The sequence below is a fragment of the Mercenaria mercenaria genome, chromosome 17, assembly GCF_021730395.1.
Source record: "Mercenaria mercenaria strain notata chromosome 17, MADL_Memer_1, whole genome shotgun sequence".
NCBI classification, from domain to species: domain Eukaryota; kingdom Metazoa; phylum Mollusca; class Bivalvia; order Venerida; family Veneridae; genus Mercenaria; species Mercenaria mercenaria.
This window is the reverse complement of record NC_069377.1, coordinates 67,013,325-67,034,361: the sequence shown is the minus strand read 5'-3', so window position 1 is coordinate 67,034,361 and position 21,037 is coordinate 67,013,325. Positions and strand designations below refer to the sequence as shown.

The following is a 21,037-nucleotide window of genomic DNA, read 5'->3' as shown; positions in this document are numbered from 1 at the left end:
CTCTTGCGACCCCCAAACTTTGAAGACATCATTGCAAGAATGTTACAGACTATGTTTAGATAATTCATCAAATTGCTACCTCAGGACCACAAAGTAATCACTTATACCTGTACCAAGGATGATCTTTGAAAACTTACCACAAAATCTTTGTTTCCTTTATGAGATTCTTCATGCCTTTTAAGCTTGTAAGACTTGGTAAATGCCCAATCACAACCTGGCTCTGAACACTGAAAACAGTCAGTATCATACAGACATTAGTCTCTATAAATTGTCAGCTGTTTTGAACTATTATATCACAATGTTAGGTGGAAGCATGGAAATCCATGTGTGGCGGTGTTGCCTCTTGGGTTACAAAATTCTAAATTGATTTAAACCTTGTATTGTAACATAACAACACTTTTAAAGCTAAACTTGACTGACTTCTGCAAGGTTTCTGAAGGATATGAAACAACTAAAAACAACTTACTTTATAATCTTTAGCATGTTTTATTGAATTCTATATAAATTATAATATCAACAATTAAAGAAAATTCTATGCAGGTTTTATGTTTCTTTTTAAATAAATTGTGCAAGATCTTCAATCCTGCTCTTCATTAACTTAACACAAATGGAAGTGATATAAATGTAAGAAGCTATTATTTTCATCATACATCAAACTCAGTTTCATTATTTAGTTGTGTATAATCTTGAAGACAATACAGCTGAGTGCTATCTATAATATTTTCGCCAGAGTCAGCATTCATCGCAAATTTGTATCAATTTTACTCTAAGTCAGGAGCTGAACCTAGCCACAAACCTTAAATGGTCTCTCCCCTGTGTGAGTCATGGAGTGCACCTGCAATTTTGGCAGAGTTTTGAACAGTTTCCCACAATTTTCTTCTCCACAAAGAAACATTGCTTCGTGTTTTGCCTTACTCTCCCTAACAGGTGGTGACACAGTCTTCTCCTGGAATTTAACATGTAATAGAGTCAAAACTTGACTTTGTGCCCCTCTTTAAATCCATTTCCAGCTAACCGTGTCATAAAAAAAAAAACATAGCATTGAAATATACAATATACAAGTTTAAATCTGAATTGTCTCAAATTCATAGAAAAGTTCATAGGACTGATGATATGTGTAGTTTCCCTAAAAATAATAACTTTGTAACTATGAGACGTGTGAAGATTTTTAACAACATGAAAGATGAATCCTAAAAAGTAATAGCTATTATATCAAAAATTTGGTAACACATACTGGTGAATAAATCAAACTGACCATTTGCTCAATATTGGTTACAGATTCTAAATCTCTGGTCATAGATAGAAGAGAAGGAGGAAAGTAGAAAAAGTACCTTTGGAGATGTGAAAGAAAACATACTGCTGTTCTCCCCATCTTGAATTGGAAGTAATAACACATCTGAAAGAATAAACAAGCGTTTACATACTGTAAACCTGGAAATGGTTTCGCACTATTTAAGTTAGTGACTTTCGGGGTCAGTGTTTCTCTGCAGAATTTTGTAATCGCGAAACAACCAGCTACCATGAAAACGTAAAAGTTTGTAGTTTTCATTTGTAGTAAGCTGCGAAGCTTCTCCAAAATATATACGTATGTGTGTATAATTATTAAAAAGAGGTTTTACAATGTCAAACAATTTCATTTAGATATATCATTACTTTTTTGTTATATAAATCCCATAATGTTTTGATAAATAAAGAACAGCAGCAGTAGTTAATCTTGACTGACAGGTGAAAACCAAAATGACGTCACAAGTAAAAGTAGCTATCGGAAAGTCGGTCGGGTTTTGCAATTTTAGCATTTGTCTCCTCATCGTAATGTACATTTGATTCACTTTTCATTTTTACATCAGATTTTAAAGAATGGGTTGAAGCTGTCACTTGTCGACGGTTATACATTATCAATAGCACTCCTCATATTTTCATACTTATTTGTCGGCATAACAAAATTCTGTATAGATATAGTGTGCACTTTGCGCGTTGCTCACCTTTGTCTGGGACAACTACATTATGTATGGAGCACAGTTTCATGGTAATTGTTTATTATGTCTACATTGAACAGGGTTTTTTCTAGCTAATTTGGGAACATAGCCTATACCTCTAAAATTGGGAATTTTGACGCGTAAATGTTCCAAACTGGGAAATATTTAGTCCAAAAGGATATAGTAAAGATGTGTTTAAGCACTTTCCCGTACTTTTATTTCACATTGTACAACCTCTTACACATACTGCCATTACAAAATTGTCCATAATTTGGTCAATGTTTGTGCAATTTTGATGAAATTTTTTTCAGAATGTAGATTGGGAATTTTTGCACTCATTTTGGGAAAAATACATACTTTTTGGCATTGGGAATATAGCCGAATAACGGCTATAAAAACGGCCGAAAAAAAACCCTTTTGAAGGTTATGTAACATAACTGATAAGGAGAAATGAACATTTTTTAGTATTTTTAATCATGAAGACTTAAAAGACAATTAACGAATGCAAATATAAAACAAACTGCATGTAATTATTAATGATAAGCATATTTTATAAACAAACTTGAGTAATGGTTTTCAAATTGACTGCAAGATTACTGACAGTGCTCCAGTCAGGCACTGATATGGGCAGGGTGGCAACTGGTAAAGGGCACACTGACCCAAAAAGTGCTGGGTTCAGGAGGAAGTAATCACCTAATACAGGGGGCTGGGGGTGTGCGGATCTCCCCTAAGAAAATTTCCTGGAGATGACCTCTGGTACATTTTCTTATTGAAAATATATGTATTGTGCCTTATTTTTAAAAATGTTACCAATTACAATATCTACCTTTATGCAATCATGATTGTTATTTCTCATGTCTTCCTACATATTTTTACTTTCAGGTCATTACTATAAAGCATCCGTACCTCCTACAGAATTTATGTCCGAGACAATAAGGTGTCAATACAGAAAAAAATGTAATTCTGGACAGACCTTGCAGAAATATTCCAAATCTTCCTTTGCCATGATTAAACTTTTGTTTTCACTTGGAATGTTTTTTCAGGACAGTTAACACAACTAGAGTGGAACTGTTTGAAAAGTAGAAAAAACTTCGGTCGCGAAAATATGACATAAAATTGATTTTAATGGTATATGGACTTTCTGTCAACAAGTTTTTGGTACTTTGTTCAATAAATTTTCATAAATGTATGAATTATGCAAGATTTTCACAAATAAAAATGTACAATATACCTGCTGTTCTAATCTTCTTTAAATTTTACCGAGATGCAGACATCAATGTTACTAAAAATAGTAAAGGGTTGGTTTTTCCAAAAATTTATTAGTAAAAACAGTTATTTTTCAAGCATTTTCTTTAGCAAAATCAAAAATTCATTCCATCTGGGATTAACAGGATTTTGTTGTTTGAAACTTGGCTAACTGGAGTCTTGTTACGAGAATGGACAACATTTTCCTTGACTCAATTTGTCTCAGACCCATCAAGTTATCTAATTATCATAATTATCAAATTAGATAAACATCTGTAGGCCCTAATTGTTACAATTTACTCATGTGTTACGCAAATCTGGTCCGAGTCTTTTAATCAAAACATAAAGATAATTAATCTATTACAACTGAATTTGATAAAAAAAATCTTTTTCAGTAAATAAATTATCGGCATTTATTAAGCAGCAGACTATGTGCTCTAATTGTCGCTGGGTCGTCACGCTTAATTGTCTCCTCCTTACCGTATACATGTACACGCATTGGGCAAATAAACATCACCTGTGTAGTTGGCGTGTGTCAAAGTATCGACTGACAATTATTTGGGAGTTCTGATATTTTGATAAAATGATTGACAGCAGTTTGGTTAGACAATGGTCAAAGGGGCGGTGCTGAAAGGGCAAAATGGCGAAGGAAGGCAATTAGGGCAGAAGGGCGGCGCTGAAAAAGGGCAGGATGCTGCACCCTTCTATTCCGCTCTAGAAAAATCCCTAGAACCAAGGTGTGACGCTGATGCCGTGGTAAGTAGGAATAGGATAGCTCTCAATGTTGGCAAAAAGCCGGTCAATATGAGTATTGACCGGGCCGGCGGTCAATACTGGTTAAAACCGGTCAATACTGGTCAATACTGGTCGATTCAATACTTGGTCACTCTTGGGTGGTCAATACTGGTTTATTCAACACTTTTACATAATGCACATTAACAGATTAGAACGAGATGTAACAGTAATGTAAAAATTATAAAGCAATCTGAATAATACAAAATATTGTTTGTTAAAAAGTATAGTGGATTGATGGTCAATACTGGTCGATTCAGTTTTGGTCCTTGGCAATATGTCCTGGTCAGGCTCAGTTCTGGACAATATACTTAGACTGGTCAGAGGTTAATACTAGTTAAATGCTTTTATCACTTTAAAGTATAGCCTAATTTTGAATTAATTAAAAAATTATTACTATAAATTACACTCATTGAAATGGACAGTACTGGTCATTTCAAATTTTGGTCCTACACAGTATCCCTGATCAACACATATTATGGTCAATACTGGTCATTTGAATACTTTGAATTGCAAAACTAATTTTTTTTAGATAAAGTTACCATGTTCAAGCACCTCATTGATACAGTGGGATTATTGATCATAAGAGCTAATAAGTGACTAGATAGACAGGCCTGCAACATATAATCTGTTGTATATTGTAAGACATGGGTGTCAATTAGGCAATGTGACACTTGCTATCAAAACACAATTAAACCACAAAGGGTCCAGTTGTAGGCAGCAATTTTTCATTGAATTAAATACCAGTTAAAATAATTAGATTTATCACTTGTGAATCAAACACTTGACTGCTACAGTTTATGAAATACTTTCTACAAATGAAGTTCAGTTAAATTAGCAGTATAATGACCAGTATCAACCAGTGCTGACAAATTGACCACTTCTGACTAATTTGGGAGTATTAATTTGGTTGCTTGAACTGAATATAATGCATGCAAATACCTTCATCAAGCCCCAAATGCTCAACAGTCATTATTTAAATTGTTCATAAACTCTGCAAAATATCTTAACAGTCAGTATTGACTAATTGACCAGTATTGACCAATCGACCAGTATTGACCGGTATTGACCACTTCAGGGAGTATTGACCGGGGCGGTTTTAACCGGTTAAAACCGCTGGTTAAAACCGGGGGCGGTTTTAACCGCCCAACATTGATAGCTCTCCTTAACCTTTGAATATCCAAGCTAAAAAAAACCCGAGTCATGTTTGTGAAGCCATTTCACAAAAGACATTCGTAGTGTACAGGCTGCTTAAGATTTTAATATTCAAAAGATGACCCAGTGCTTTCCTTCCAAACAAAGCATATTATTTTGTTATTTTGAAGAGTTTACCCCGTCAAGTGACCCCGAGGCAAACTGTAAAGTTAAAATATTCAATGCAGTCTGCTTTACTACGTAGTACAGACTGGTTTACCAAACAAGAGCTGTCACAGGAGACAATGCGCTTGACTATTTCAATGCTGGATTGTGAAATTGGGCACATCTGAGACTGAGGAAGCTGGAGCTGTCACTGGTGTGTTTATGACTAAAACTGGGATTCAGATATTAGACATACATGTAATACGTCCCGGATTGTCCTGGAAATTACATACTCGTCCCAGTGTCCCGGACAGTCTTGAAATGTCCCGGAAAAATAAAAATTCAGGAGCAAATAAAAATAATCCCCCAAAAAACTTGTTTTTTGTCTATAAGTTGTTGAATTTTACGCAATAAACAGTCCTCGGTGTCAAATTGTTTATTCCTAATCAGTTTCATGCCCTGGAGTGGGACACGTGTTGATTAAGTCCGCTTTGATCACGCGACGATCTTTTGATGCCACTGATTAAGTTACAGTCAGTTATTATGATGACCCTGATTAAGAACTGACAGGATTATGCAATCAATAACTGTTTTATGGTACTTAAATTAGGAACAATAGTCGTAAATCTCTTTGTTTTTAGCACGTTGGCGGTAAAGCTACATGTAGCCTTTATGGAAGAGATTATTGAAAACGGTCAATTAAACGATAATTATTTTAAAAGGTTGTAATTATTTAAGATCAAGATCGATTGTCACACATATTCTAAATTAAAATATTGAATGCCTTTGCCGACCGACCCATGGAAAATGACCCGACTCCAAATATTTTATATTGGCGATTTTATTTACAAGATATATTTTATTCCTTTAAGGATTCAATTTAATTATTAGATAAATGTTTAAGCTTTAGAATGATACCAGATTAGCTAGAATCTAAATCACGATGACCAGGTTGATTCTTCGTATATAGTAAGTCTCCTAATTCTGTTCACCTCGGGAACGCAATAAATTCACGTGCCGAACTACAGATGTGTATTACCCGTACACGTATTTACCTCCCTTGGAAAGCTAGACGACATTTGCAGCAAATTAAAACATTTTAAGCGAGTGAACAATGTTTATCTCGCAAAACTACATGTAATATTACGATATTTTTGCATGAAACAGACGAATACCAAAGTCACAATGTATGTCCCAGACAAAAGGTAAAAATCCCGGAAATTTTAACTCAGAATCCCGGAAACGTTCTGAAAAATTATGGCATGTATGTATTAGATAATAGCTTAATCTGTGTCAAATGGATTTAGTAATAACAGAGATAAAGTGTATCAAAACATTAAGTATGTATAGAAGGGACATAATTCATGCAAAACCCCAGCAAACCATTTCAGGAATACAAAATTAATCTATAATTTAATGCTAGCAACAGCAGTTATCAATAAGAGTATTGGCAATAACTAAAAGTATGCTTACTTTGATTAGATATGGTAGGGGCCTGAACTTGTTGTGTGACTACAGCTGTGGGTTTCTCAAACTCTTTGGCTACAGCATTACTGTTTTGAGCCTTCGTAAGATCTGCTATATTGAGATGGTACATTTGCTGGCCCTGACTCGTATTGACTAGAATTTTAGTGAGGTTGCTTAATTTATCTGTTGCTATAGAAATTGTTGTTAATGCTAAATTTTCAGTCAAGTTTTGCGAATTAGCAACATTCTGTACATTTGATGCATCTAGTGTTAATGTTTCTTGCTGTACTGGTGAAAGTGAGCAGTTTTCCTGACTAGAGGCAGTGCTAGGCTGAACAACAGTGTCACTACTAATACAAATGCCCTCATTAGATGGGACAATTTGAGAATCTGGCATTACGGACAATATACCATCTTTCACAAAAAGTTTTGATTGCTGCAAGATATTTAAGTCTGCAAAGGAAGAGCTTTCATTGCTGCTACCAGTAACATCAGCTGCACTTGGTCCCCCTACAGCACTCATAATCACGTGTTCTAGCGAAGCATCCATAGAGCTTGGCAATGTAACCGAACTGCCACTGATATCTCCATCTGGAATCTGTGCACTTTGAAGTGACAAGTACGGAGTCGCGTATCCATTCCCCTGAATGCTTAATTTACTATCTGATATTTTCTTATTTGAGGAAGTAGCACCTATATTTGAAACCGTATGAGAATTTGGTTCATAACTTTCACAATTCTGCAGAATAACTTTACTGTCAATTGAAATACCAGGAAAATCAAGGGTGTCATCCCCAGTTGTTTGTGGCGTTATATCAAATTCAACCTGTCCAAAGTTTTTACACCTTGCCTTCAACCATTCGGTATTGTTTTCAACCACAGCGCTGTCATAACTATCGAGGCAGTCGGTCCCCAACTCTGGCAAAAATGGCAAATTTTCACCAAGACCATTTTCATCATTGTCATGTAGCTTCTGGTCGCCATCTTGATTTCTTTCTCCGTCACACACGTTGTTTTCGTTTTCTGACAGGGTTTCGGTGACAAGAAACCGTTCTGTCAATGGTAAACATGTATCTTCGAGCGGTTCATGTTTCACGACATGGGCGCCGCCATGTTTTTTGTTATCCAGCACCCCTCCAAGCGACATTACAGCCCCGTCTGGTTTTCCAACAAGGGGTTCGCCATTTGCATTCAAAGCTCCAGAGGCACGAGGTATGACGTCATAACAGGTGCGCGATCAATTTTTCACGCAGGGTAGTCGCAATGAGATGCGAAATTATTGCATACAATGGATAGGCATGTTAGACATCACATTTTGTTCAACGTTTTTTTTTATTTTTTTTAAACTAGTTCGTTTCATAATACTAGTATTAAATAGACTAATAGTAATACAATTTCTTGTGAATAATTATGTTGTTAAGTAATTATATAGGCCGGATGGACATCGATTACTTTAATCTGCCAGCCATATAACAATATTTGTAAAAAGGCTGGCCAGTAACAATTAAAATACCGAAACTGGAATGAACTGAGTAAACTGAAATATTTCATTTCATTTTTTGTCCATCGAGTGCTATAGGAGAGATCGTGTTTGTATACAAATCCCTTGTATTTTCTATTTTTAGAACTGATAAGACAAATTGGATGGGCAGACGCCGAGTGTCCATGTTTTTTTTTGTAAATGTTTTTTGTGATGTTTTTCTAACGGCTTAAACTTTCTTAAAACACAAATGATATCATTAATTTTTTGATCAATGGAAAGGATATAAAACAAGCAATGGCATTTTTATACCAGAAGCAGCTGATACTAAAAAGTCGAGACCATTCAACCATTCAATTTAAGCAAGGGTTTTGTGATTGCATGGATACATGATGATGATTAAATAGTAGCAATGAATTTAAGAATTATTAAGAAGTGCTTTTCAAACGGTCGATAAAACATATTAGTGGGAAACGAACTACGATAAATGAAATATCTAAAATTGTCACCTGAGTTACACAGCTTACTTTAGATAAAATGTGGGAGAAAAACTAAAATAATACACGTCAAACCATAAATACAGAACAATTTGGAAAGGAGAGCTTCTGATGTACAGCCAAACTCTTTGGAACTTGATGTAAAAGGATTTAGTAAACAATTGAGAAATGTAATCACAGGATGGAATGGTAAAATGTGCACTTCACAACAATTTTGCAATAAGTTTTAGTTATTCATTAATTTGATCTATTCTTTTAATGAAGTACGCAGACAGCGGCACAGGACTTCAAACCTGACAGTTTAGCTTTTCAGTTATATTATTCCTTATTTGCTTTCTTTATTTTGATTGGTTACAGCAGGCGTCAATCATTCCCTGTCATAGCGGTTTGTATTCTTATGCTACAGCAATGTTTGATTTGCCATTTCATTTTATACCTCGGGAATTTTGCTGTATCATTTTCCATTGTTTTCTGTGTAAATTCCTTTGCCACTCTTTTTTTTTTTTTTTTTGTTATATTAAAGTGATTGTGCATCCTATGTAAAAGTTCAAGTGCTAAGTGCTTAGTTATTGTGTATCCTTATTATGTAATTATGATGCTTAATCTTTTTGTTACATGTATGTTTTAATTATCATTTGTTCATTTTAGCTGCTATGTTAATTGCTTCTGTAAAAAGGACAAAATTTCAAAAGGAAAAGTAGCATTCAAAGCGTGCCGTCACCCAGGCAGCATTCTACATGGAAGTAAGCGTAGATGTAAATGTACATATGTGCACATAGATTGAACACAAATATACATAAACAAATTCATTGAATGCAATAGTAAAACACAGACGTAACAAACAGACACAAATTATATGCATGCTGGATAATACATATTAGAACGGTCAGTAGCAGAAGCTCACACTGACGTGTTTAAGATAGATTACTGCCGCCAAAGTTTTATCGCTACAGCTCTTAAATTTAATGCGATATGTATATCCAAACACTGCAACTTGCCTGAATATTTCATTTTGAATAATTAACATTAGTATGATCTCTTTACCATATATTAAAACAGTATCAAGATGTATTGATGTATTTAATTGTCTTAAAATTGCCTTAATATGCTATTTTTGACTTAGGGGACGTGAGGTATGTTGCACTTTCCATTACCTCTCATGGACTGACTCGGTCAAAACAGAGATTGTTATTATATTGCTTGGATGCATCATATGCTTTCAAAGGATCTTCTTATAGATTTATTAACTATACCAACAGCAATCTTTAAGTGCAGTGCAGCGGCTGTACATGGATTCAGTGTTGTATTTTTTCTGATCCTTTTGGATCAAAGATTCCATTCTATGTAATAGATGTTGTGCTTTCCATGACCTGTCATGAACAGACTCAATCAAACCGCGTCTGCTGTTATTTTGCTTGGTTGCATTCTATGCATACCAACTTTCACGAAAAGAAAAAAAAATCTTGTACATTTTACAATACCACATAATTGATATTTTTGTCGTATTTTTATGCCCCCTGCATCTACTGATGCGGGAGGCATACAGTGATTGTCCTGTCCGTCCGTCCGTCCGTCCGTACGAGGTTAACCAAATTGGACCGTTTCGTCTAGCATCAATACCCCTTACTAGAATGACTTGATACTAAAGCAGATGTAGCCTGTGACTATTCCTCATCTTCAGACATCACCTGATCTCAGTTTGACCTTGACGTTGACCTCATTTTGGACTTAGGTTTCTTTATATGGGCCATCTCTTGGTTAACCAAATGGGACCGTTTCGTCTAGCATCAATACCCCTTACAAGAATGAATTGATACTAATACAGATGTAAACTGTGACCATTCCTCATCTTCAAACATCACCTGACCTCAGTTTGACCTTAACCTTGACCTCGTTTTGGACTTAGGTGCAAAATCTATCGACAAGGATGCCACTGGGGGCATCAATCGTTTATTGAGCGCAGCTCCTTGTTTATATTTGTTGCCATGAAAATGTAAAGGGCGTGTACTAGTGTAATGCAATCTGTCCATGTATCAAGTTTCGTGAAAACTATTTTAAACTTTTTGAGTTATCGTAGAATTCCAATTTGACTCATTTTTGTTATATAATTATCTGTTAAACATCTTCATTGCACTGAAATAATAGGACGTGCATATTCTCCATATTGCCATCCCCGTCGTTCATATGACTGAAAAATTGTTGAGAAAGACGTTAAACCCGAACACACACACATATTGCCATCTATCATGCGGCAAGTTTCATGAAAAATATCTTGTACTTGATCCTATTTTGTTTGTCTGACGGACTGACTGACCTGGACAGATGTGGCGGGGAGGAAGCAGACGGCGAAATACTGGTAGGGTTTTAATAGTATTGGACGGTACAGATTCGTCTCTAACTACATCACAACTTTTTTTTCATATTTTTTTTATTTTCAGCAATAGGTAAAATAAGATGACATACAAAATATGACCATCACAACTTTAACTATGATCACTTCAGGTCCAACGAAAAGGTACGCATTAAATATGCTCTACAAGATTGGTCTCTGACAAATCTGATACACTCGTGCATTTACCTAGCAGATAGCCGTGTTGCAACGGGACATGATAAGGCCTTTTCACATTTTCTTGCATGAGGAAACATAGGGAAGAGACCAGTTTCTCTCAAAATCCATATCTATAAGATACTGGAACAAACTATCACAAGACATTGTGTCAGTAGGGTCGATTGAGACCTTTTACGCCTTCTGCACACCTCGGTCTAAAACTCTGTAAGTAACCAGTGTTCTAACTTTCACAGTAAATTACGTTCATTTTCTTACGCTCTTTTTTCTTGCATATTTTCATCTAAATAATGGCAGTATAATCATTTTGTTGATGGTGACCATACGTGGCCGATGTAGACGTAGAAATCAACAGACTACATTTAATTCTATAAATGGCCACATGCATTGTGATATGCCTCAAATTCGTAGTCCATGATAATTTACTCATTCCATGTAGGAATTATAACAAGCAAGGAACATAAAATCATTGTTAAATTCTTAATTACTAACTAAATACTATAGTACCTAACAGGTACAAATTATTACTAGCATGACAAAAACTATAGACATTGTAATGATATAAAACGTACCGTACTACACACCTGAAATAGCTGCAGTGAATATGCATGAAAGGTTGATTTTTTTCTAAGATAGGTGCCATGTCTCCTTTATGAATCATTCGTTATGAGATATTCTGCGACTACTCTCTGCTTTTTGAAATACCAGTACAAAATGAGGCATTTCATTTCGCTTTTTCATCATTTAGAATGCGGCGGTAACTGAAACTGTGTCTATTCTATAACTGGTGAGGATTTCATTGCACTTAGCAAATTTAGAAATGATCCCCTTGTGATAAGTGAGTCTATGAGCAGAATGTAGTTCCATTTGCCACAGGGTGATTGCATGCGCGAACAAGGCAACATGCCTTTTTTAAAAATCACTGTTTCAAACAGTAATATTATCACACCATAATATTTCTGTTACACTCTGTTACTGAATTACACTTTAACGCGAAAGGAAATTGAAAAACTAGTAAGTAAAGAAGAAAAGAATACGATCACGTAGTTTACCATCTGGAAAGCATCAACTATATATGAGCCGTGCCATGGGAAAACCAACATAGTGGGTGTGCGACCAGCATGGATCCAGACCAGCCTGCGCATCCGCGCAGTCTGGTCAGGATCCATGCTGTTCGCTTTTAAAGCCTATTGCAATTAGAGAAACCGTTAGCGAACAGCATGGATCCTGACCAGACTGCGCGGATGCGCAGGCTGGTCTGGATCCATGCTGGTCGCAAACCCACTATGTTGATTTTCTCATGGCACGGCTCATATAACTTCATCTTAGGAATCAAATATGGACATTACACAAAGAAACTAATCAGTTACCTCACATTTACGAACATATTTTAATAGGAATTCCTGGTACCAAATACAAAATTCAGTGTTGTGCTTGAAATACAGATGATGATGATATCTCTGTAAGTAGTGCTATGCAAAATATTAAATATCACACGGTTACATGGTTAAGAGTAAGTCATCCTGAAAACAAAAACTCAAAAAAGAACATTAAGCTAATTTTGTCAACACATTTCTGATTTTTCTGATCACTTATGTAAAATGCACGTACAAAATGCATGATCTGAACTTAATGGTAGTGTTCTTACGATATTTTGCATCAACATACGTTCACTCAGTGAAAGATATTTCGATCATAGGATCACAAAAATCCCTTCTATGCCAAGACGAAAAATATGATGACATCTAAAGTAAAACAGAATGTACTTCAATAATCGTATATCTATTTCGCATCAAGTAACAAAATGGAGAATTTAAACAATCTAATTCACAAAGTTATAAAGTAAATAAAATCTTTGAGAACATATCTTAAAAAAATAAAACTCAACCAGGCAAAATAACAGCAGACTCGGTTTAACCTTTACCCTGCTAAATTTCTAAAATGGACTGGTCCATTATTCAATTTGGGAAATACCATTTCTAATTCAAAGGGGTGTTCACTGAAAATTTACTGACTTAATAGCGAACAGTGCAGACGTGCAGGCTGATCATGATCTGCACTGATCGCAAAGGCAAAACGAAATGTACAACACCACTCACGATCTCTAGCACCAGCTAAAGTGGAATTCTGTTGTAGTCAAATTGAATGTTCGCTATGATCCCAGTATACCAAAACTGCGTCAAAGTAACATCCGCCGCTGGGCACAAAGATATAAACCGAGCTGCAATGGCCTAATGGATAAGGCACCTGCCCCGCAATCGGGAGGTCGAAGGTTCGAGCCCTGTCAGAGGCGTGACTTGTTACTGAAGAGAGACCGGTTGGTGAGCCGCCAGCTAGTTAAATAATTATTACCGATTGCCTACCTGCCTGGTGCCTGGCATTAAAAGATTAGGAATCGGAAAGTAATACTGTTCAATGTATGTAGGTGACTCGTAAGCCAACTTGGCTGGACCTTTCAGTAGGGGTGACACTATAATAAACGAACACTTTACTATAAACTAAAATAAAGTGTAACCATAGAATAAAATTTTTAGGTGGCTTGCAGCATTTTTAACAAAAGGAAACTTAATGTGTAGTATGAACTTGTTTACCATTAAAAATCTTTCTCGCATCATAACATTAGTTAGATATAATTTAAGTCTGATATATCTACTTCATGATGATTTCCTCTTGTAATTAATAAATAAATGCCTTTGTCCGATCTAAAGAAAAAGGGCAAACAATTAGTAAATTTGAAAATGTGACAATTTTAATTATTTTACGAACAATATGCATTTTACAGGTATGATTTAGCATACGGATTACAGGTATGATTTAGCATACGGATGACTAAGATAGAGATAATTTATCATTCCTTTTAAACTTGTTTCGTCTATACATACAATCGTTGGATTCACTTATCAAGTGGGCTGTTAACCTTAAATTTGCAGTTATCTTCAAACTCCAAAATATTGTTTTGTCTCGATCAACCTGTGCATACATGCTCTTGATAAAATTCAATAGTATTAGCGCTTAAGCATATACGAGTCGCGGTTTGTAAACCAATACAAGTCATTAGTTATTGCCGATTTAAGATATATAGATTGATTCATAAGTTGTGTATGTCACCAAATATATACTGCAAATGTTCGTTTCTTATGCCAACCGGTCGATGTAAACATACTATAGAATGTAAAATTGGGAATACCTTCGTTGTTCAATATACCACAGACAGTGGATAAAAACATACCACAAATTAAACTGTCTTTTGACAAAAGGATTATATTGATATTGGGCATGTTATTGATATAGTTTAAATTCAATTTTGGAAGTAAAATCAGGTCTTAAATATTATAAAGGTACGTATACAATGATCTTTCAAACTGTACATATGTTTCATTGTTATACATGTATGTTTAATATCTGTATTATATTTGGAATATAAATGAAAGTATAACAGTTACTGAAGACAGATTTATTAAGCTAAAATCAATCATGTATCCATTAATGATTATAATAAATAAAAGTATATTATATAAACCTTTGACTGCTCACAAGCAATTTATATAACACATGCGGACATGGTTTCTCTCCGTTACTATTACTTTTAACGATTATTATATTTTATTTTATGTTTTTCGGTGGTTTATCGAAATATAACGGTGAATTATATCCTGATAAACTCACTGGCCACTCAGTGAAAATTATCAAATCTGATACCCGGATTAACGTCAAAAAGTTTACCGAGCGTACTGAAAGCCGGAAACAATATGACGATGACGTCGTTAAAATGACGTCATCTTTGCGATGCTTCCTGATAAAATTTCCCGCAAATTTCGACATTTTATTGAAATAAACACAACAAAAGTAGAGTTTTAGACATAAAATAAACAGAAAAATTGTTGGTATCGATGTAATATCACGGTAATTTCACTCGTGAACACCAAAAGTTGTTATTTTCACTCGTGGCTGCGCCACTCGTGAAAATATCACTTTTGGTGCCCACTCGGTGAAATTATAACGTGATATTACACCGAAACCAACAATTATCCTCTATTACTTGCCGCCCTACATGATGGGCACTTAACCAAATAATATTTAGTTTGTTTAAAACGGTATAGTCTGTACCAGATAAGATCAATATGCCCACATATCTTCATGCATGAAAAAAGTTTTGTTCTGAATTTTGAAATCTCAGACATTTTTAGAAAAGTAGAATGAAAGCCTACATATACATGTACTCGTGCCTGTACAAATATCACCCCTACGCCTATGTATAAGGTATTACATTTTAATAATGCAAGAAAACAGTTCTGATTTCGATAAGCCTTTTTTCAAGAGAAATGAAACACATGATAAACTCAGGAAATCAGTATACTGTAACTTGAATTTGAATGTTTAATTTAACTTTCACTTTAACTATGGAATATCGTATTAATTAAATCTTGAGATTTACAATGATTTCCATAATTCGGACAATACTAACAACGGCCATACCGGACTTTTCACCAGTTCTGGAAAACCCCGGCATGTAAGATGACTCTCGTGCTTGTAAATGACATCACAGAGAACTATTTTGCGGTAATTCGGGCAGCGCTTCGTTATACCCTAAACAGATACGCTCTAGCCGGCCATGATATTCTCCAAGTTAAAGATTCTTATACTATTATACTTGAATAGTAGATTACATACATCATGTAGAAAAAAAGCATACATGTATTTCAATTTGCTAGTTAAAGCCTTCAACTGATACAACAAAATCAAGGATAAAGATCCTGTAGGAACGGCCTGTTCAAAGAATGCTGTCCTTTAAAATCCGAAAACCTACAGTAATTCATATCCGCAATGCCCAAAATCGGTTGTATTTGAAATAATCACCAATACTGCGATGCACAGACTCAGTAAAACCGATTGTGTTATTATTTTGCTTCCAAAAGATCTTCTTATACAATTAACTGCTAAGTGTCAGAGCTTTTATCACTATGTAGATTATTTGTTACCTAATATGTGTCTGAAAAACTTTGAGCAAAATACATGCGACATGCAACTACAAACAAACCACACATTGTATTGATACATTTTGTAAATTAAAAAAGTCTTTATAATTCGAACAAGTTGAAAAGAAACAGTTACAAAAGATATGTAAATATTCATTTCCGACTTTTATTTACATTTCATAAATGATTTTATATTAGAAGCAATATACAATATAACATTGGTTTTAACTGATTATATGACTAAGACGTTAATCTATATACCTGTTCACACCTTGTCCGCTAGCACTTTATGCAAACACTGATAGTTTCAATAGAAGAGGGGAACATTCGAAAGTAATCAAAAGAGAAACGTTGTATTGCTTTATAACAATTCTCACGCTTAGCCTTATTTCTTCTTAAGTCATATTATGATAGTGTTAAAGAATTACCACGATAAAAAGAATTAATCAATTACTTAATATCACGTGTATGTATATGCATGTATTAGCATCAGCTTGTTACTCTTACCTGTGTTATAACAGAACAGTAAAGTCTGAAAGAAGCAAAATAAAAGCTTTGATTACGAGAGGTACTGAAACGTACACTACCGTTAACAATTTATACCTAACCATAAATTTCCAAAGGATCAACCTATATATTTGATTAAGCAAGGGGCTCAAAGGGCACCACTAAAACCCGTCTTGCAAACATTTTGATAGCCTAAAATTGAGACATCAGTTATTTAGTAAACAATTTGGGCTCGCTTCGCACAAAACTTGTTATAACAATAGTATTCATAATTGCCAAAGCACAGGGACTGGATGGACATTTTATCAACCTGGTCAAATTGCTCTTTTTATAATTTGTAGATTTAAAAGATGATGTGTCCAATATTTATGCTCAAACTATCTCAAATATGCGTCAGATTTAACCATTTATGTTATACTTCATAAAGTTTCCGAGGGGCAAGCTCACGTCCGCACACTCCCCCTCTTCCAGCCCCTCCCCATTCCCGATTTATTTATAATGCAATGCATTCAGAGACTGCTTTAGAGACCTATTACGTGCAATTCTGAAATCATTCAAACACTTTCATAAACAGATATTGCCTTTTTTAAAGACGACGTTTTAAAACAATGCAACATGTGGGGTTTTTTCCGGTAAAATGTTGTTAAACTCCTGCAATTTGATCCTTATTCTCTAAAAGGAAAATGAAACAGGCTTAAGGAGAACTCTTTGACCCAAACCGCGTATCAGGTGAAAACCAGTGTCCTAACGAACTTTGTGACACATGTATTATATAATATGAATTTTTACACAATATAAGGCTCCATGTCCTCCAATAAATTTAGTTAAAATCTATGCTTCAAACTGGAGCTATTCAGTTATATAAGATGTGCGTTTTCTAAGCGATCCAGTATTGAATTCCGCTTGAGCCGGCCCTAGTGGGTATTTTTCATTACCATTCAGGCACATACCCGAAATATCGAGTCGGCTGATATCTTGCATTACTGCGTTTTTTTATGTTTTCGAAGAACCTTTTTATAGATTCAATTTTTTTTCTTGTATTCACGTAATTGTAAATGTCAAAACTGTACATGTAACCTTCCCTTTCCACATTCTTATAAAAACAGCATAATTTATATTACATTCTGTAACCATTTAACGTAATACCTTAATCTGAACAAGATATATGTTAGAAAAAGCGTGACTATAACACACATTGTCTCTGAAAGAATTCAAGAATTGCATGTCAATAAACAATTTAGAGTAAACGTAACTAGCCCTATTTTATTGATATTAATACAATGGCGTCAAGTTGGTTTAAATTTTCTAACTGGAACTTGAATGTAACAGAAATAAATGTTCTTAAAAAATAAGAGATTTGTTTGCCTTCGGTCAAAAATATTTTGTTTCATCATCTACTTGAAAGATGTTTAAAGTTTGGAGAGCTTTCATGGTGTCTGTGCAAATATTGGCTTTTGTTCAACTGATTTTATAGTCAACCCTTCATGTGTCCTTGTTGATACTAGTATATATTGAAGATAATTAACTTCATTTTACTTGATATGTTTGGTAGGAAATTATTGATATTCTATGTCAGAAATTGCAATTTCAAATAGAATGAAAAGAGACAAGCTATATACTGAATTGGGAAATACTAACAGTTGTATCTGGATTAATTAAATTGAAAGTTGTTAAAACATTACTTGAAAAGGTGAAGCTTATACGGTTTAATAATAAAAAAATGGAATCTTACCGTTGGTCAGATCTAAAATATTTGTATTCAAAATATGTAAGTATATTAGAAGCTACCATGATTTTAGTAATTTTCTGCAAAACAATAACAACAAAAAAAATTAAAAAAGAACAAAAAACTGCATATTGAACAGATATGAAGAGATATAGGTGTTTATCAAAGTATTCATAATTTATGTAAATTAAAATATTCATATTTTTTTTTTCAAAATAAATAATAGTGCATAATGGTGTTATTAAATCAAAAGTCGAGAAAAGACACACTACGGTTTACTGGAAAATTTATTCTTTGACATAAAAATGTGAGTATGATAAGATAAGTTTTCTGTTTCTATCCGAGACGAAATTTAAATCTAAACTCTATTCTAAACATACTTTCTCAGACTGTCCTTACAAAAACTATTTACATTATTACAGTTGCACAGACAATCTCGAGACATGGACTACAGCGACGTTGCACGGGTTTGTATCATTATATTTTTGATAATATTGGAAAAGAATTTTATGTAACCATTGCCCTTTGTGTAAAGGGTGCTTCCGTGGCTAAGTGAGTGATTAAGGTATCTGACTTCAAATCTCTTGCCCCTCACCGATGTGGGTTCGAGACTCACTCGGGGCGTTGAAATATCTTCATGTGAGGAAGCCGTCCAACTGACTTACGGAAGGTCGGTGGTTCTACCCAGGTGCCCGCTCGTGATGAATTAATGCACGGAGGGGCACCTAGGGTCTTCCGCCATCGTCAAAGCTGGAAAGACGCCATATGACCTATGATTGTGTCGGTACGACGTTAAACCCAACAAAATAAAATAAACATTTAACTGACAGAAATGCATGGTTTTCTAACAAATTATGGTTACATGTTTACCGCAAAAATAGCAAAACGAAAACTAAAGAATTGTGTGTAACCGTTACCCTTTTCCAGCAGACCATCGTATCTTAACATATCAAAACGGACTTTTATAGAAGTAATTGTACCAACAGTCTTTGATATTTGTATCATTGGAGGTGTTTATATTTTTCTCGTTTGTAATTGATCCAGCATTCTCGCTTTATGTTTATGGTTCAACAATGAAGGTTTATCAATTTTAATCAAGTTTCGCTGTTAATCGATAACTGTATAGCAGCTTGTATAAACGGACTTGTATGGTTTATTAGTTTTACATGTAACTCTTTGGAGAAGCATTATACTGGATTATAATGCAAATATGGCTAATGGCTCAATGTCAAGGACCTGGTATTAATTGCACGACAAGGCTTAATATAACGCCTGTTTTATTATTCATGTTGTAACAGTATATAATATGGATGAACGCAATGAAGCAATGTTGTGCATTTCAATGGAAGTCAAAGCAAAAGTCACCATCAAAGTAGTTTAAGATATATATGTCTGCACTCCACTTCACATTACATTAAATTACCTTTTCAAATGTCAAAAAACAATCGTGATATTACATATTCAGTAATACTAGTATACTAGTCCCATACCGCTCCGGTATGAGCCCGTATTTAGAATTTAATCCCCACATGCATTATAACATATTTCTTTTAGTGCTTTAAAATAAAGCAATGATTATTTAAAATAAAGCAATGATAACATCAAATATAATGATGCATTCAAATATATGAGTAGGTAGACGCAAGACTTGTTCGCATACAAGAATTTGACCCCACGACATGTCCATTCTGAACGAGTATCTTGCTACATTATATAGTGATATAATTTTGTTCTGTTTCAGCTTAAAGAATGTATTCGAGATGGGAGAATTAGCGAAATTCGAGGTCTGTTAGAATCAACAAGTCCGAAAGAAATCAGAGTTATAGAGGAAAAGGTATTTCAATTCAAGTCCATTTTACTGGTTTTATTGAACAAAGTAACATAGCATATCTGTGACTTTTACCGGCATGTAAAACGGAAGGTGCAAATAAAATAACTCTTGCATACCATACGGGGATTTCCGGTGTTTTTACCGGTGCTGGAAAAATCCATCTTACATCCCGGATGTAAGATGACTCTCGAGCTGTAACTGACGTACTACGAACTACATATATTTTAGAAGATTTATTTAGTAATTTATAGTTTATTTCAAAAAAACGAAATAAAAATCCAATACCTTGACAGTTCCTCTTTGATCCTGATAATATATTTCTCGATTCCAAAAACGTTACTTTATCAAAAATTCATAACGTCTGCAACTGATAAAACAAAACCGGAACTAAACATTGTTATTTGTCTTTGAAACGTCATGACGTCTTTCCTGTTTACGGACATTGGTTTCCCGCGCTTTGTTTAAATACGCTGCTATAAAAAATAGTTCTAAAATGAAAGCCGTTCGATCGATTTTATTATTATTATTATTTCTTGAATATGGTATGCAAGAAAAAGATTCTGTCACTGGTTGTAGGTACAGATGAGAAAATCCGGCTATTGGGTAACTGTTTACGCGGTAACTCGGCGAGCCTCGTTACCGCCTAACAGTTATCCTCGAGGCCGGAAATTCCCA

At 34.7% G+C, this 21,037-nt stretch overlaps 2 protein-coding genes across 6 annotated transcripts in view; one reads left to right on the top strand and one right to left on the bottom strand.

Moving 5' to 3' along the window:
* The window catches only part of LOC123537079 (zinc finger protein ZXDC-like), a 42,699-nt gene extending 34,725 nt beyond the window's left edge, over positions 1 to 7,974 (bottom strand). The window contains exons 1-4 of the mRNA XM_053528472.1: positions 6,786 to 7,974; positions 1,332 to 1,396; positions 797 to 946; positions 138 to 227 (exon numbers count right to left, since the gene is read on the bottom strand). Coding sequence (XP_053384447.1) covers positions 138 to 227; positions 797 to 946; positions 1,332 to 1,396; positions 6,786 to 7,926 — 1,446 coding nt within the window. The 5' untranslated portion in view covers positions 7,927 to 7,974. The remainder of the gene's footprint in view (positions 1 to 137; positions 228 to 796; positions 947 to 1,331; positions 1,397 to 6,785) is intronic.
* Positions 7,975 to 14,331: 6,357 nt separating this feature from the next.
* Positions 14,332 to 21,037, top strand: part of LOC123536065 (uncharacterized) — a 69,587-nt gene continuing 62,881 nt past the window's right edge. The window contains exons 1-3 of one of the 5 annotated variants that reach the window (XM_045318862.2): positions 14,332 to 14,660; positions 18,954 to 18,998; positions 20,273 to 20,365. In XM_045318862.2, the coding sequence (XP_045174797.1) occupies positions 18,975 to 18,998; positions 20,273 to 20,365 (117 nt within the window). In that variant the 5' untranslated portion in view covers positions 14,332 to 14,660; positions 18,954 to 18,974. Of the gene's footprint in view, positions 14,661 to 18,362; positions 18,574 to 18,953; positions 18,999 to 20,272; positions 20,366 to 21,037 lie in introns of those variants that run through there. The other 4 variants (XM_045318860.2, XM_045318858.2, XM_045318861.2 and 1 more) reach the window with 4 other exon arrangements.